At 40.9% G+C, this 18747-nt stretch overlaps 1 protein-coding gene across 2 annotated transcripts in view; it reads left to right on the top strand.

Annotated features, from left to right (window-relative positions):
- Positions 1–18747, top strand: part of phlpp2 (PH domain and leucine rich repeat protein phosphatase 2) — a 37257-nt gene that overhangs the window by 6769 nt on the left and 11741 nt on the right. For both annotated transcript variants that reach the window (XM_035652008.1, XM_035652007.1), the window contains exons 3-10: positions 1183–1316; positions 8854–9044; positions 9591–9716; positions 13622–13776; positions 15339–15485; positions 16282–16512; positions 17816–18018; positions 18177–18237. In XM_035652008.1, coding sequence (XP_035507901.1) covers positions 1183–1316; positions 8854–9044; positions 9591–9716; positions 13622–13776; positions 15339–15485; positions 16282–16512; positions 17816–18018; positions 18177–18237 — 1248 coding nt within the window. The remainder of the gene's footprint in view (positions 1–1182; positions 1317–8853; positions 9045–9590; positions 9717–13621; positions 13777–15338; positions 15486–16281; positions 16513–17815; positions 18019–18176; positions 18238–18747) is intronic.

Here is an 18747-nt window from a genome sequence, read left to right as displayed (position 1 = left end):
TTAAAATAAAAATATTTTTTACTAACATAAACTCATGGTCTTTGTGGTATAACACCTTATTAGATAGAACTCCAAACAGAAACTGCATTTAAAGTCACAAATGTGGATGGCTCAGACTATCATTCAAAACAAGTCAGCAAGTTGTGATAAGATAAGTGAGCATGAGTAAACCCTGGGACTTTGTTTTGACCTTTGTTTTTTAAAGGTTGAAAATGAAAGTGTGAGTTGCATTTGTTGCTTGCATTACCTCCTTCAGCAGTCAGCATTGATGTGAAAGACTGCTTCTATCAAGCTAGGGGTACCGGGTTTCAGGGTTGACATTCATCCTGTTAGGTGTCAGTGGGGAGGCTCCTTAAAGTGATTACTAGTGGACCAAGATGATTTCCTCAGATTAAGTAAAATGCACATTTAGAAAAATGACTTAATTATACATTTCAACAAAGTTATTTGTGTTTATTCAGAAAAAAGTATGCTATTGAGGGGTATGACTATACGTTTCTAGTTCATTTAGCTAATTATAGTGAGAAATGCATTTTTTCCATGAAGGAAAAAGAGATCATGAGGGGTGCAGATGAATTGTGATTATTACTATTTTATCTATAGACCCAAAGTATTGAAGGTTTTGGTTTCATAAGTTTGTGGTTCCAAATGACCATCATGAACTCTGTCATTCCATCTGACATCCCAGGACATGTTTTTTCTTTCCAGACACCAAAACTTACCACTACAGGAACCCTGGTCAGGTGGCCCATTGAACATAGTTGGTAGTGTTAATGGGAAGGAAGTCGGTGAGGACTCTGTTGTTTGTCGCAGCACTAGCTAGCCTGGTTGGTCAGATTCTCTCTCTCAACAAGTTATTGTATCAGTAGCACAAGTGCACAGATATTACTGTATTTTGCACACACTTACTCATGGAAAATGTTATATTCTGTATAGAGAGAGAGTAGTTTCTCTCCTAGTTTTTGGCTTAGACTCCCTTTCAATAACTGCTTTTAATCAGAATCAGAATCAAAAATATTATTATTATTGATCCCTGGGGGGAATTTGTTTGAAACAGGGATAAAGAAGCCTTATACCTTTAGTATGATGTTAATAATATTCAGTGTATGTGTGAAAGACACTGGTGTTATTATTTTATGTAGGCCATTGTTACACCACTTCTCCTTTTCTTTTGTCCCGTAGGAGGCTGGACCCCACTGAGCGTCCGCTCCAGATGGTGTATGAATACCTGGCAGCTATGGGTTACGCAGACCCAGTACGAGTGCAGCAAGAAGCGGCCAACTCAGACCTCAGCTGCCTGATCCGTTTCTACAGTGGTAAGTACTGACCCACAGGGGCCATCATTCCCACTCTTCAGTATCTGCTGCTGCTCAGTGGGATCTGGCAGGAGCTCGGTGTCTTCCTCTGAAAACAGACTAGAATGCCTAAAAACAGGCTGCAGAGGTCAATTGTTCCAAAACTGTTTTTATCACATCCTGAGAGTGATGTCTCTAGTATTCAGTATAGCCTGGGATACCACAAACACACAGCCATCATGGCTTCATGATGAGTGACTGACCATCCTTCATCCTGTGGTGTCTCTCCATCCCCATGTGGGCTGTCTTTTACCTGCCGCTGTCAGCGTGCTCCCATGAACCCAGGACTGGAGTGACTAAGTGGCCCTGTGTCAGTATGATATATTAGTGCATTCTTTGGAGAGTGACACATTTGTATACCAGCATGTGTCTTAATACAGCTCACACAAACCCACAGACATCTCCAACTCTCCTCATTTTGAGTCGGTGCTAATGATACTCTTACAGTTGCAGCAATTAAGGGATTTGCCATTAAGGGTAAATGGTGAACGATGTTCTGTAATGTGTTTCCACTTAATAAACCGACTGATGTTCCTGCTGAGTCAGTGGAACTCCTTATGTTTGGGGTTTGAACAGCTCCCATGCCGCTGTGCCAGAGAAAGAGGAAGACTGAGCAAACCACAGCGTCTAAAGGGCTCACATGTAATTCCTCCCACATAAAGTACACAACCCTCCCTACATTGAAATGCAGTGCTGCCACACTGAATAAAAATACAAGCTAAACACAAATCTCAACAGCTTTGTATTGAAATTCTTGGGCTGACTAGGCACTCATGAGAAGACTTTGAAAATCCTAAATAACTGTGAAGACTTAGCAACAGATTTAATCATAATTTGTTATCCATGTGAAACAACAAAATCATGTTCAGTTTTGTCAGGAGAACATGCAAACTCGACACACAAAGGATTCAGACCCAGAACCTTCTTGCTGTGGCGTGACAGTGCTAACCGCTGCACCACTGTGTCACACAAAGACCACCTAACATAACATGTTTGATATAACTTTGATGGTCCAGTTGGGAAGCACAACATGTGAATTCTAGTCTCCTTTGCAATGTGAGATACTTGTCCTACTTTAGCTTTCACAGATAAGTGAACACTACACAGTCTTAATAATCATCACTCATCAGACCAAAATGTAGATTATAAGCAGCAGGGTTATGTTTTTCTGACTTAGACTGCCTCTTTAGAATGAATACAACTTTCTTTTTATGTCTGCTTGCTGATACAACTGATGTTTATTTGTTTAACTGTCAGATCTTAAGCTCACTGTGGCCTCAGTCTTATTCCTAGTCCCTTTGTATCCAGTGGAAGCTTAACTGTTGTTTGCCCCATGCCAACATGAGAACTGGTCGGATCTTGGCTACTATCAGTAGTCAGGCCACATTGGTCAGAGTCTAGCCAGGCCCCTTGGAGACTTCCTGCCTCCTTTTGTCAACTCATGGGAAAAGAGGACCAGAGACCAGGCATGACTGGTACTCGGGCACTTTTGATTCACTGCCAAGGCAGAGAGCACAACTTGATTTGGCCGTTTGCTGCTGTTAGAACTGGGGAAGTAGTAAGGATCGACTGTTTTGGTCTATAACTCGCAGGTTGTTGTGGTTGTTTTGAATTATCTCAGTGTGTTCAGTCATAAAGCTTCACCAGTAGCCCTCAGTTTTTGGCTGGCATAAGGTAACCCTGGTTTTCATTCCCACCCAGAGTGGGGTTGTAGGTGGACTGTGATGTATTGTTGAAACACACAACAACAGCCTTGTTCTGAGAACCTTTTCCCAGGTACGTGCTTTTCTAACAGCTGCTGTCAGAGGTAATGATCTGATTAAGCAGCTGAGGGAAATTGTGGTCCATCAGTAAAGACTATAGCCGCTACAGTAGCACTTCATGTGGTGCACTGCATATGTCAGCTCAGCGTTTAATAGATTTTGACAGTCTACGTCACTGGTTCTCATCCTGAGAAGCAGTCGTAAGATGAACCTGAGGAATTGCAGGTTGATTAAAGGGTGTGCAGCCATGCAGATAGTTTTATGTGCCCAGGTATAGAGATAACTGTCTCTAATATTTTTGTCAGTGGTTTGTCTGAATAATCCACGGATCACATTGTGACAATTTTCATTGGAGAGAAATACTCTGAAAAACTATTTATAGCAGGAAATGTGGCTGACCCTGTATCTAATATTGCAAATAAGAAATGTTACTGCTGGAAAAGCTTATATTTTCTCATCTTTCTCCCACCTTTTTTCTTGTCAAATATTAGTTAGATTTACCTTGTCAAGCCTCTATAATTTATTAAAATGAGTCAGTCTGAGTAGGAAATGTTTTCTTCAGGTTTAACTTCTTGGCTCATAGGCATACAACCAGTGACAAGTATATGGTAGTTTGTTATAATAAGTCAATGTCTACATGCACATAGAGGGGCATGTTTTTAATTGTATGTGTAGGTGGACATTTGCTGGACATGATTTATCTTCTCTCAAGCCATTAAAGTGTTTCTAATTTGCAATGCAGCAGGTAATTTATTAAACTTCTTCACCATCCTTTATTTGTTAAGGAAACTCATCTCGAACCGTCTTTACCCTCCTGCGTCCCACACACACACGCAACCTCCTGCTGTGGTGCACAGATGAGATGAAAACAAACATGGACAAGGGAGTAAACATTTCTAAATGCTGACTTAATAAAAAAAACACTCCTAGTGAAAACAACTGCAGAGACCTGAGGGCCAGTGGTTCTCTGTGTTGGCCCATGCAGCTGCAGCACAGACATGGCCTGCTGTAAGCTCTACCGCTTGTCCACTGGGCCCTGCTCCACCTCTGCCCGGATGATCTCTATTTTACATATTTGAGCTTAGACACCTGAAACTGCTGTGCACAGTTCCCATCAGAGCAGAAGGAATGAAGTCATCTGCAAGCCGTGTGAACACACCTAATAAGTTATTGACCTGAAGCGGAAATTAAACATAAATGACGACTGCGATGACATGGACAGTGAGCCAATGTGTGAAACTCTGAGGGTCAACGGTGTATAATTGATTTGCAATAATCATGTCCTAGAGGAAAAGATAGAAAACCACAGTAAATAACCAAGCACAAGTTTTCTTCTTCATTTTATGGTATAAAAGTGGTTTAAAGGGAAAAAAAATAAAGAAGTACTCAGACTGAAATTTAAGAGAAAAATGTAATTCTATTGAGATCTGGGCTCCCACAGAATTGCCCCGAGCAACAGAGCTCTGCAGAGAGCAGGCTCTCACCGTGGTTTCCTGCCAGGTCCTTGTAATATGCTGTTTCTGTGATGGAGCTCTGCTTCTCCTGAGGATTTCTTCTTTCTCATTTTAAAGCTGCAGACTGTGTCTTAGACTCACAGTCACTTTTCAAGTCAGATGGCTTAACTGCTGCTGAAAAATGTCCACCATTTTAATTGTTGTCATCTGTATTCAAAAGCAGTGTTTAGCTGCATGGCTTCCACCTGTGTTCTATACAGTGCAGGCTTGCTATATTTTATATCAGCATTGAATTTCTTGCACAAAGTTTAAAGTAGAGTTTCTTAAATAGAGGTAAACACGGACCACCAAGAGGAGGCATCTGGGTGGTGGGTTGAATTTGAATTTGCTGCCAAAAAGAGCTTGCTGTTCTGAGTCAAATCAGACTGTGCTTCCGCCTCCACTGACCCCCTACTGCATGCTAACGCAATCTATGCAATCTTGAGCAAGACAAAAAAGCTCTGGGATACAGGACGTATTGTGTTCAATTGAGTGCTCGACAGTTGCCTTGAAATCATCTAATATGTGATTAAAAACAGATTCAAAGAAATATAAACACCCTCCATCCCAAGATCAGGAGCTACAGACTAAAATTGTTAGACAAAAGAGATTAAAATTGGCCCAATGAAAGGCCACTTTACCTGTTTTGGGGTCAATGTAATTTTCCTTATCCCTCTTACAACACTGAGTCATTTTTAATAGAAGTATTTTGTTTTTCTCATTTATTCTTAAGAGGTTTGCAGGAGAGCAGATACTTAAGTTGAAGTCAGTGGTGCCAACACTTTCTCTATACTTACGGAGTCACCTCTTTGTGCCCTTCTGTCCCTCTTACCATCTGTTTCTCCATCCATTTCTATTTTTTCGGTGATAAGGGAGCAGAATTTGACCTGTTGTGGCCTCGATGCTCATCTGGCATGCCATGTGAAGTGAGATGTCGCTGAGTTTGCTGGCAAGTGAAGGCCGCAGCCACACTTGAGACGAACAGAGAAGAGATAAGGAGTCGCACAGTTGACTCTCTGATCTGTCACTTGTCACACCGTCCCTGTGGTTTGGCAGCCTCTCCAAGGAGGCCGCTTGACACGTGGATGATTAGTTTAGTGGAGGCAGCACGGCCTCTTTGTGGCCCTGCTCCTCCAGCCATCTTAATAGCTCAAATAAAAACATCCTGCAACACAAAACAGTGTTGCACAACATCTATGGCCATGTCACTAAACCCTGGAGCCACAGGGAATGGTCAACATTATTCGTCATCAGTGGGATGGGATTGATTTGGCCGGCTGTCTGCAGAGCAGCGGAGGAGACGGTATGTAGGTTTACCTACTCAGATTGGACTTTGATTTTGTGAACAACCTGTTTCCCTAGCAACTAATAGCCCCACAGACCTTGAGGGATATCATGTGTGTTTGTTTTAGAAGTTGGCTCTTTATGGCTGGGACTGATATTGCGTAAATGGATAGGCCAATGATTTTCAGATGGTTGGTTGTATCAGTATGGAAGTGCAAAAAGCAATATGTTGGGTATGTGTGGATGTTTGTACACTTACACCACAAATGTGCACTTTTCAAAGATCTTTATATTTGATTTGAAGCATCAAAAAACATTAACATTAAACATTAGGCTATCGAATAACATATCAGTTACAAATCTTTCATTTCATAATTTCATACCTTGGTGCTCATGGTTTCCATAGAGTGAACCGAAAGATTGAATTGTGGAATATCTAACTGATCTAACGATGTGTAGCACATCCATATTTACAAATGTTTAAGGCCCAGGATATTATAGCTTGTAACCTACAAGCTATAATATGGGCCTTAACTTGAAGTTTACCAAATTCTTCAACCAAGTCTTTTCTCACTGGTTTTATGGTTGTTTAAGAATTCTTTCTTGCAAAACAGATGTTCAGAACATTGATAAACTAATCCAGTGTGTTTGCATCCTGAAGGTGGGTCTCTTAAGAATGTAGCCCCCTGACAGCATAACAAAGCAAAGTGTGTAGTGTGCTTGTTTCTGGTGATATACTGTGAAACCAGTGAGAGCCTCCTGACAACCTGTGTCAGTTTGTAGTGAGTGGGTGCGCGATGATGAGTTTATTGATGTGGGTACTGCAGTGGGAGAGTGTTTTGCTTAATTACTTGGTTTAATGAATATATTATATTTGTTTTTTTTTCAAACTTCGAACTTTCAGCTGTCAGCTGTATTCTTTCAACCTCTGATGCTGTTGACAGAAACTAATATTACGACTCAAATGAAGTATGTGATAAAGAAAATGATAGTATTTGACATGCAGCTTGTCATGTGTTGAGTTTCTATGTAACACTTGCAGAAAGGATGTGTGAATCCCTTGCGTGGTTTTAAGAGCCAGTCCATGATCGTAATTCCTCATCTCCTCACAGTGATACAGAAGAAAGGGCAATAACACAGATATAATGCCAATAATGGCAAATTGTACCAATATGATACCTAAGTTTTTAACATTATACTTTTTGATACCTTACATTAAAGAATATAAACAAAAAAATATTTTATTAAACTATGTAGCCAACCTTCTCAAATGTTAAATATAGTCCAAACACAAGCTTCCATACAAAATATGTACCTCAACAAAATACAGTGTTAAAAATAGGATTTATATCCAGTGTGTCATCAAAGAGTAAGTAATCTTAAGTATTAAGAATCTGTAGCAAATCAGTGGCACCTTTTACTACTGCAAAGTTCTTAATATCCTGTACTAAAGACACATAGGTCCATACCAGCCACCACTGACCCTGTGAGGCTTTGTGTCTCTAATTTTCTCTTTAAGTGATGGGACGCCCAAGGATCAGTACCTGCTATTGATCTGACAGAACAGCCAATTTGTTTCATTTGGATGCCCTTGCAGAGTGAAAGGGAAAGTGGAGAGACAGAGTGAAGCAGACAGAACGAAGGAGAGAGAGCAGATTGCCAATGGGAGCCTCTGAGTGGGAGGCGGCATAAGTTGGTTTGAGGAAAATGTAACAACAGAGGACAAGAGGCTGAGGCAGTGTCTCCTCTGTGCTTATTTGACCTGCCATTAACCTGAGTGTTCTTGAAGCCTGGCAGAGACAGCAGCACTGTCGGATGTGTCCTTCAGCATAGGCCAGCTAAGGCTGCCTGCTGTGCAAACTGGCATAATTTAATTGAAAAGAGTGAAGTTTAATGTGACAAAACCCTGACTCATTCATCAATATGACTGATGCTTCTGCTAGTTTTAGGACATCAACAGAGACAGAGAGAGAGAGAGGGAGAGAGAGAAAGAAGGAAGAGGGAGATAGATACATACAGGCTTCACACAACGTTCACAGGGCACCTTGATAATTTACCTGCTGTTCACCTTAGCTCTGTTGATGACTGGCCTGTTGGTTTTACAGATCCAAGTAAGTAAGAGGAAGAGGAATTACTTGCGATTTCAAGGATCACAGGATAAAATTGAGATGCTATGGCTATGGCCTTAAACTGAGACCCAAAACCTGGCCTGTATCTGCATCTTTAAGACCAAATCGGACTGGTTATGCCATATTTGGAACCCAAGCATGACTCAAGACCTCCTCCATTTCAGATATGTCTTATTCCAGATCTGTGACCTGAGAGGGATGAGCAATTGTTTGTAATTGTATCAAGAAAAAAAAGCTTGGATTAACTTAACTGCAAGGATCCATTTTGGCACTATGGATTGGACTTCTGGTCAGGCCTAAAACTGACACCTGAACCCTCCCTATATCCACATCTGAGACCCAACCTGAATGACATGACTGATACTGAGAAATTATACTTGTACCCAACCCTTGATCTCTTTCCCTCTGCTCGCTGTCATCATAGCATCATCATGGCAGAACAGATTTAATAGTTTTTAAATATGGAGTTCAATGGAGAAACTTTCTCCTCCTTACTCTAAGATCAAACTTATTATTGTGCAGTGAGATCTATCCAGATGTACAATAAATGAGATAATAGGGCAGTGTCCATCCAAAGTGCTGATGTCAGATCAGTTCCTGGAATTACTAAGCTAAGGAGACTCACTGACTAATCTATAGGTGATATCATGCTGACCTGTTTGTATCTATATGACTTCATTTTGTGGAAACTTCCATCCCATGTGTAACTGCAGAACATTTGCTATTAATTAGCTGAATTTGTTTATAAGAAGAGGCGTGGGGGTTCTTGTGCATTAGATCAATGTCAATAGATCTACACTAACCTCTGTGTGTGGGCTTTTTCCTCCAGAGCGTCCAGTGAATGCAGACCAGCAGGAGCGGACCCTGCTGAAAGGCGTATTCAGCGTCAGGAAGGGCAAGTCGCAGCTGCACAAGTGGGCAGAGCGGCAGGTCATCCTCTGCGGCACCTGTCTAATCGTGGCCTCTGTCAAAGACAGCCTGACTGGGAAGATGCACATCCTACCCCTGGTGGGAGGAAAGGTGAGAGTTCAGTGTTTGGAGGTCAGACAACCTGGTGGGGTCTTTAACCTTTCACTTTCCCCAGGATAGAGCCCACACTCCAGGCTGACTGTAGATACACTGCAACAACACAGCTGGGTTGGACGGCTGATCAGTTAAAAATGTGACACAACACTGTACATGCAGACTGTCATCTGAAGCAATGCATCTCAGCTGTTTGCTATCTAGGCCACAGATTATGTATACGTCCTCTTACAACTAAAGAAAATACAGCAACAGTCTATAGCTTTTAAGCTGAAATGAGGTGTTCTCAACTTTTTTCCATCAAAGGCCGGAAGTATATAAGGCTTTTTTTTTATTGGTCTGTCTAAAGTTAAATAAATCCACCCTAAAATGTTTATTGTAAAATTCAAAAACTCACTGATAAGTAAGTGTGTTAAGATGACAAAATCACGTTATTCTGTTACTAATATCACTGCAATAATAAGTAATGAATTCCATTTTCCATTTGTGTTTTCTCTCTCAGTGTTCTGCCTCATCGTATCTGTGTGTTGTCTTTGTATTGAGGTGGAGGAGGTGAAGCGGAGGCAACACTGTCTGATGTTCAGCTCAGCTGGATCACAGGCCCAGACATACTTTGTCAACTTTGACACACTTGCAGACTACCAGCGATGGCATCGGCAGGCATCAAAAGTAAGCAAGAGTGCAAGTGTGTGTGTGTGTGTGTCTCCCATGTTTTCTCTTAGCAGCGGTTTGTTTGTTTCTAGTTAGTCCCTCTGGTCTTGTACTTAAATCAGAGATTAGATGTTGGGACTGCAGTTACCTTCTGCCTGCTGAGTCGTCCAATCAGAAAGCGCCTGTCTGAATGTGTCTGATTGGCTCTACAGAGGCAGACTCTCAGCGGTGTCTGGCTTTGATTGAACAGCATACCTCTATTCACATAGTTTATCTTTTTTACTTCTATCAGAGGGCACTTCTATTGAGTTCTTTTTACAAAGGCCCTCAGCAGTAGAGCTTTTGTTACATAAGTCACTGTGGATTAAAGGGTGTGAAATGACCCAAACACATTTTTCTATTTGTGTTATATACTGTGTGTCTTTCAGAGAATCTTACCAGGTCTTCACAGCTGTTCTTCAGAAAATTCATTGTCTCTGTTCTGCTCAGCTTGCTTTGTCTCTAATATCCTAATTAATGGCTATTGTGCCGCAGCTCCTTCCTGGAGCTGAACAGCCTCTGTGAGAGCATCCACTGAGGCAGAGCCAGCATACAATTAGCCATGGAAGGAGAAAGCCAACAGATAAAAAAAAAAGAAAATCCAATTAGTTGCAGATTCATGCTAAATCCAGGATCTCTTCCTACCATGGTGGTATGGATTATGGGGTTAGAGTAGCCTGTGCACTGTATTTAGGCTGAGACTTAGACAAGAGGTTTATATGGAGACTGGGGATGATGGCTGATGAACGTTTTTGGTGGATTTGGGCCAGTGTTTATGCTACATTGCATAAATTGCAAGGGTGTGTGTGTGTGTGCGAGAAAGGGACACAGCAAGTGCATTTGTGCTTACAAAATGAGTTTGCCGGATAGGACTGAATACTGGAGTGTAAAGACAAATTATACAGGATTATATCAGACATTTTATTTATAAGAAGGTTCAGTTAGTTACAAATGAGAGGTACATTGGATGTACCTTTTAAATATATTATATATTAAAGAATATATTTAAAGAAAAAGTAGTGTTTTCCAGGTGACAGTCACTACAAAAAAACAGTTTATCTCAAAAACCAAGGGAAAAGTGACTCATGACTATTGTGTATATATGTATTTATGGTTTATGCAATGTTGCATGTTTTCTCTTTTGCTGACACTGGCTATGAATTTTGGTGAAGTTACAGTATACAGGAACATAGATGACGTCAACAATGTCTTGCCAATAACAATTTTATGATTTTTTTTGTTGTTGTTAACGTACAAACTGCATTAAAAGCATAGCCCTATTACACATCAGCTAAGATTGCGTGTGCAGTTAATTAATTCAGTGAATAATATTTATTGTGTAACTTACCACAAAAAGAACTAACGCCCTCTTCAGTTTAAAAAGTCAGAAGCTGTACAGAAGAGGCTGAACTACTGTACGATCTTGTTAATGTTCCTGTCAGTAGCGTCATGAGATTTTAACAGCTAACAGGATTGGAGATGTCAATCGTGCAACCTGACTAGACTAGATATTCCTGAGGAAACTGTATAAGCAGTCAGATTACCGGTCTGTTTCTGAGCTGCAAACATCTTTTTAAGGATTTTCAATATGATTTTAACTGTGATAGAATATATACCAGAGTACACATAAAAGGCTCAGAAATGTGATCTTTCTTAACCACACAAACACAGACTTGTTGTTGATGTGCTTGTTTCTCAGCTCTATAGGAAATTAACTGATTGCATGTGTGAATGGATGGTTTAATGACTTCCTGATCAAGGTCTAACCAGGACCACAGTAGCAAGTAAAAATCACTGACTTCATGCTGTGAGCTTTTATTTAGCCGTCTGTTTTTCTTTCTACCCCTCTTTAATTCTTCTCTGTCAATCTGTGTCCATCGTCCCACTCTCACATCACTTAATTACTCTTTTTTTAAAGAGGAGTTGCTTTTTTAAAGTGGCTGGCAGATGAGTAGTTTTGTGGGAGATGAGCAGTTTTGTGTTTGTCATCTCTAAAAGCAGTGACGTGATGTCACGCTCTGCTGAGCAGCCGTCCCATTTTCTGGGTTGCTGCACAGTGTGCAGCCCTGTAGTTAATGGAGGAGACTGTCCCCAGACTGGACTGGACGAGCTCTACGATGATGGCTGGCTTGTAAACAATTGTCTCTGAGTTGATGGGGGATCTGCGCAGTTGCGTTTTATACAAGAAAAATGTGAGGCGATGCTGTGTGACTGTACTGTAACAGCCGTGTGAGATTTGAACTTTGCTAAAATAAGCACAAAATCACACATTTCGATGCAATCGCACGCTCCTCGACACTCACATGTTGGGGCCTGTGTCCACATAGCTTTTTTTGTCTGAGTGGCAGTGTCTTTTTTTAAATTGTTACCAATGAGGAGAGAGCATATGCAGCAGCATGCAGACACCTAGAGAAAAAGCACTGCGCTCAGCGACTTTTTCCAGAGTGTTCCACCTTTTTTTGTGCGACCGCTTCGAGCACTTCTAGTTGAACATTTCTGAACATTTCAGAAAGGTGCTGGTGTCATCACTGTCACTCATTTTCAGGCAACCAATCATATATTGGATGGGGGACTTGTCACCCTGGTAACCAAGAGAATGGAGGAGAGGCTTGTTCTGACCGTGTCTGTCTATCTCAAGAGACACTCTGAGCTTTATGATATGTTAGACAGGAAACTATTATAGCATAGACAAAAAAGACAAGACCAAAAAGAAAAAAAATATGCTGAGGGTTCTTCACCATGTTTTGTTGTCATTTATGGTTGCTCTTGCTTCTCTGTCTCTCTCCTCTGATTGTTTGGCCAAGGGTGGGGCTCTACACACACATAAAACAGAGCTCAGCTGGCCTTGGTGGAGACAGTAAACTGTGTGAAGTGAAGAGAGTTGACAACAACTCAAGTAAAACGTAAAAAAAGCATAGAAAATACATATTTCCATCTGCTTTGTTTACAATTTGCAATTGTTGCTTGTTAAGCTAATAGCGAATTGTTAGAAATTGATATTGTTGTTGATATAGATTTTCTTGTCATAGAAACAAAAACTCACATGCATTTTTTTTCTCTCACCACAAAAGCGCTTCATCCCAGTTCTCCCCATCGCCCTGCCAGCGTTTGAAGCGCTATGTGGACACAGGCCCTTAGTTTTGCTTCTTGTGAGAATATTGTGCGTCTCACATTTAATCCCTGGACCTAACCCAATGCAATACAGTTCAAGAGCACCAGAAACTAGAGCCTTCAAAATGACAGTTGAATCAACACCTCTCTTAGTTTCAACAGACTAAACATTATAACCTTGTATGGGTAAGATTTGTTGCAGGTCTGTTGCATGAGACTGTATTAGTTTAGATAGGCATACCTAATAAACTGGACACTTGGTGTATGTCTACACATTTTACCTCAGGTCTCACTGTAACTGACTGACTGAGTAAGGAGTTACTCTATTACTCTTTCAAATCATGACAACTGCGTTTCCATGGAAGATGAACTTCATTGAACTGGAAACTGGGGCATTGTCTGTCTGAAGTAACGTCTTGGTCAGGCAGCTTTCTGCTTGCATAATCTGAGGTCAGTATACAGTAGTTGCTTCCACAGTCCATTTCCCTGCTCACTTAAGTTAAACACTCTTCAGATAGGGGAGCCTGCTGTTAGGTGTATTTGGGTTTGGAGTTCACCACAAGGCATGAGGTGTTAGGGTGGTTACTGCCTGACTGTGTTGATGAAATGCTCTTTGGATTGGAAAGGAGTTTTATTGTCTTAATATAATGGCGCAATGTGCCTGCACGGCAGCAACAGGCAACTCAGTAGAAGTTTAAAGTCAAGTTTTGGGTTTGCTATGAACTTTTCTTAACTAACTTTCTTAACTGTGTGTGTGTGTTGTTTGTGTGCAGGTGGTGTCTCAGACAGTCAGCCTGGTGGACCTGTCCTGCTACAGTTTGGAAGTGGTGCCTGAATACCTATTTTACAGTCAGGATATCACCCACCTCAACCTGCGACACAACTTCATGAGCCTTCAGGGGCCTGAAGGCCTGCTCAACCTCCCCAGGTAATCACACATCCTTTAACTGAAGAACTTTGCACAAACATTTGATTATATATGTTACTGTTACATTTCCCGCACTAATAATGTAAACATAATCTCTTGAGTGTGCTACAGTAAGACTGCAGTTTTTCATTCATGCCAGCTTTCACAAGTATAATCGCCAACTTTACAGATACCTGAACCCTAACCCAGCTGCTTCAGTGTTATACTGTGCCATTGTTTTTGTCATGCCCTTTATGTAAGAATGTAATGTGCTACGTCTCTTGCTCATCATACAGCTTATGATCTCCTCTCATGGAGAGGAATTTAGCTTCATGTCTGTTTCTGCACAAAACTGAGCTTATTTAAATGAGGTGGCTTCATCAGTAGATGCATCCCTAACCCTAACCTGTCCAGCCCTTCTGGTATACCTCATAGATGGCTGGGTGTGTGTGTACTGAAAACATTACATTATATGCAGGCCTATTCTGCTGCTTGCTTGAAGAAGATTTAAACTTTACTGGCTTGCATTCCTCCATTTCTAGTGCTCCCTTTGTGTTGTTTGTATATTTAGTATGTGCAAACATGGACAAAAGGAAATAGTCTGTACTCTGACCAGTGTTGTGAGCGATGGCAGCCACCTCCACCGCTCATAGGACCCGGGTGACCAAGAGGAAGGTGGGGTTAATTTGGAAGATCCGATTGTGCAGCCACACAGCACCACTCCATTCATCACAGCCCAGGCTCTTGGACACATGTTACAAAAACAAACACTATTTCTATTTGAAACAGCCAGCTGAGACCTCAGGAGGTGCCAACACATTTGTTGGTAGAGATCTAAATCTAGTAACATCATAAACTGGTAATACTAAGACACGAGTGGGGATGATTCGAATACTTTTTCGATATGAACACTGTCTTTTCTTGACCACTGAGCCACTGACTGATTTTTTCCAGCTGCTTTCAAAGCTATCTTAATAACATGGTGCAAGCCCCAAAAAATTACAGCACAAAACTCCCACAGTGAACTTGTGGGGAATCAATCTACAGTAATTATTTCCACAGCGTTCACCCTGGATTCCAACAATTGGTTTTCAGCGTCAGCTGTTAGTTGTACCATTTATCTTCTTTTTATTCACATTCCTTGTCCACTGCATTCTCCTGAGGCAAAACAAATAGCTCTGCAGACGTGACAGTTCACTGAAAATGTGGATCACGGTAGCAGGTCAGCTAATATGCTGGCGCTTCTGTCTCATTGAATCTTCCTGTATTTTCACCATCACCAGTCATCTTCTGGTACCCATATGAAAGCAACATCAAACAAGAACTCACTTATGTCCCTCGTAGTTTAAACTGCATGAATTAGTACAAGCATCCGTGTTTGTATGTACATTTTTTAACCTTTTCTCTGGATCATTGTAAAGTGACGTCAGACAGTGAGTGAGGAGATTGACTGTGTTGGTGTTCACTCACTGTTACAATTTATTAATTTATTGAATGAACAGGACAAATGTCAGCAAAACAAACAAGTGAAATGTTTTTGTAGATTTTTTTAATGTCCTCCATTCTGTTCTCTTTTTCTTTAGGTTTTCTCAGCTGAAGAGCCTGAACTTGTCTCACAACCGTCTGGGTGTGTTCCCTGAATGTGTGTGTGAGATCCTCACCCTGACTGAACTCAGCCTCTCCTGTAATAGTCTCCAGACTGTCCCTGTACAGATAGGCAACCTTCAAAGGTATGATACAGTGACACACATATACTGTACATACACTACATATATACAGAACATGACACGCAGAACATAAATAGCATGAACAAACAGTACACGCAAAGTTCTGTAGGATTACAAGCAGCACAAGAAAAAGTAATTCTACAAGAAGTAACATCCAAAGACATCCAGAGAGTGAAATCCTCAATGAACTGCAATTTAGGTCAGCTTGAAAGGAGACAACAAAACCTGTCTATGTAAGTAAACAAACCACACAAACAAGCCACAAAAGGTGACTATGCTTAATATTTTATATTTTTAGTTTTTTGGTAGATATTTTAGACAGTTACAAAAAATTAACAAAACAGAAACTATTTTGTACTTTTCTCCCACTGTGAGTGATATTGTTTATATTCAGTCTGAAATAAGAAAGAGAATAATGTATTTTCTGTTATATTATGTTTTTCTGTGTTGTTCATTTGTTTTTTTGAAATGTGACATTTTCTGTTATGTATTATTATTGTATCCTTTGTCAGACGTTTTTGGAGAGAACTATTAGGCCTCTGCACACTTAATTAATGTTATCATAAAATCTGGATTGGGGTTTTAATGGAGTCAGTGAGATGCATAAAGTTAAAATATTTTGTTATGCAATCAGATTAAGAAGCTAAAGCAGGCAGTTTTCATTCTGTGGACCTGCCTAATGTAGGATGCTGCTCAGTAAACAATGGCTATATAACTACAAATGGACACAAGCAGATAATTTGACCAATCTTTGAAGTAAAAGAAAACAAAACATGACTTTGTTCTCTCCATCTTGTAGCCTGCAGACGCTGTCTTTGGATGGAAACCACCTCAGCTCCCTGCCTGAAGAGCTGGGTGGCCTGTTCCAGCTCAACAGCCTAGGGCTCTCCTTCAACAACTTCTGTCACATCCCTGCTGTGCTGGAGAGATTGAGTGCAGTGGACAAGCTGGCCATGGCTGGGAACAGAGTGGAGAGTCTGGCGTTGTGTGCTCTGGCTAGAATGAGCCACCTGAAAAACATCGACCTCCGGTAAGAGGCCAGCCAGGGCATAGACAGCTCTCAGCCTCTGCACTTCCTCAGTCTCTTTCCTCTCTTCTTAGTCTGTTGGATCAATATGTAAAATGTAATATGTAAGGTAAATGGACATCCTCAGGCATTCAGTGAATACATAACGTGAATATTTTTTCATTTCTTTCTCTGGCATTGACAGAAAGATAAATATCCTGACACAAATACTACTAACCTCAGCCATTCTTCCTTTCTTCTCCGCTCCTTTAAGCCTCACTTTTGTTAAACATTTATTTATAGATGCCAGGTTTGCTGAGCACAAATGCCTTTTTTGTGCATTGCCCTGCTTCACACCTACATCAACACCTGGGAGCTGCCTAGAACAAAATATTTGTTGGCCTCTTAGCAGCTCCACAGCTGCTTAACTTGAGTGTTGCTCAAGGGGGCCTCTGTGGTGGATAATGTGGGAGGGGTTAGCTCTACTCATTGATTTTCCTACTAGTCAGTGGACGAACCAGTAATCACTGCTTCACCCACAGCCAGCTAATAATTCAACCTTGGGACTGAAGTTGCGGTTTGGCAATGGCAGGCTACATTTATAAGGGCAAGGTGCATCTGTAGTGGATTATCGGACTGACGGCTCCTATAAAAGAGGAGTTGTTGTTTATTAACAGGATGGATGGGAATCTGTGTTTTACCAGTCAGCAGTCATGGACCCAGAATTTCTTTACTCTTTGTTGTGTTTTTAAAAGGTAGGTGTTAAATATGGGTAGAGAGTCTGACAAAAAGTTCATAGAAATTGTCCCCAGTTAAGCAAAGGAGAGACAATATAGTGGCTCTAGTGTGTCATCCATTCAAACACAATATCTTGGATTCCCACGTGGTGTTTAAAATGTCTAAAATGTGTTTCATGTGTTTTATTTCCATCGTTTTCCTATTCACATTGCTTGTCCTAGAAAAGTGCTAAAATATTTGTTACTTCTCCTGCATGCTCCTCACAATATTTAAAAAAACGGAAATGACCATTTCAATTGCTTTTATTGAGGATCCATGTTTTGTCATTTGTCTTTTTTTCCCCACAGCAGTTGTGATGTTTTCTCATTAAAGTTTGCTGCATGATCTGTCACTGTAAACCAAAATAGCCACTGCTGGAATATTTTACAACAACCCTTAATGCCATACTACTACTATTATTGTAGTAGCTTCTTCACTGTATTGATCATTTTATTTGATGTCACCTTGAAGCTTCATCCAAGACTTTCTCCTCTGCTCAAGTAGGAATAAGCAGTGATATTTCATCTATTGTACTCCCCATTAAATACAGATTGAATGGGCTGCGCTGTGTGAAAAGTGAGAGTCTAGAGGTAGTGAACCAGGTGACCCAGATGGACTTACGGGACAATTGCTTGGACTCACTAGACCTGAGCTCTGTCTGCAACCTGGAGACTCTGCACTGCCAACGCAACCAGCTGGGGACACTGACACTCAGCGGTTTCACACTGCGCACGCTTCATGCCAGCAGCAACCGTGAGTCAAACAAAGCGTCAACTAGCTGCTATTATTGCCTCCCTGGCAGCTTGTCTGTATGTTCAGAACCTTCTCCCCAGTGATACATTCATCCTATAAACACACACATGAATGCTTCAAATGTTTATCTGCTGATTGCTGCTTTTATCTGCCCACAGGCCTTACAACAGTCAACATCTATCCAGTCCCTAACCAGCTGACACACATGGACCTATCACAGTGAGTTCTGGGTGGGAATAACAAGTGGCTATGGTCTGTGTTCACAGATTTTTTAACAGAGGTTCTGATGTCTAAAAATAGTATCTTTATCTTTATGTTGATTGATCTAGTTGTGTGCATTGCTTAATGGAGATGTAAAATGATTCTAAATGCTGAGTCAGTACACAACAACCTTAAAGAAAATATTTTGTGGAATCTATCCAGGTTGGAAGCAGCAACATTAAAATGATGATGATTTAGCAAACTTGTTTTTCTTTTGTTCTTCAGTCATGCATAGTCTGCTTTATGTCCTTCTGTTTTATGCAATATATACAAAATGTTTGCACAGATTCCACAGAAATTAGACTCTTGGCTTGTTTTACTGTTACTTGTTTTAATGCCCAAGGACCGATGGCAGCTCAAAACATAAACTAGTTTGTACAGTATGTACAAGGCAAAGGTGCTAAACAAATGCAAAGAGCCCCTAAAATGCCCTTTTTAATGCTAGATTGACTTTGCCTGCATGGATAT

The sequence above is a fragment of the Morone saxatilis genome, unplaced genomic scaffold (assembly GCF_004916995.1).
Source record: "Morone saxatilis isolate NCDOM2014 unplaced genomic scaffold, NCSU_SB_2.0 Contig11, whole genome shotgun sequence".
Taxonomy (NCBI): domain Eukaryota; kingdom Metazoa; phylum Chordata; class Actinopteri; family Moronidae; genus Morone; species Morone saxatilis.
The sequence above is the reverse complement of the archived record's forward strand: the minus strand, read 5'-3'. Positions and strand labels throughout refer to the sequence as shown.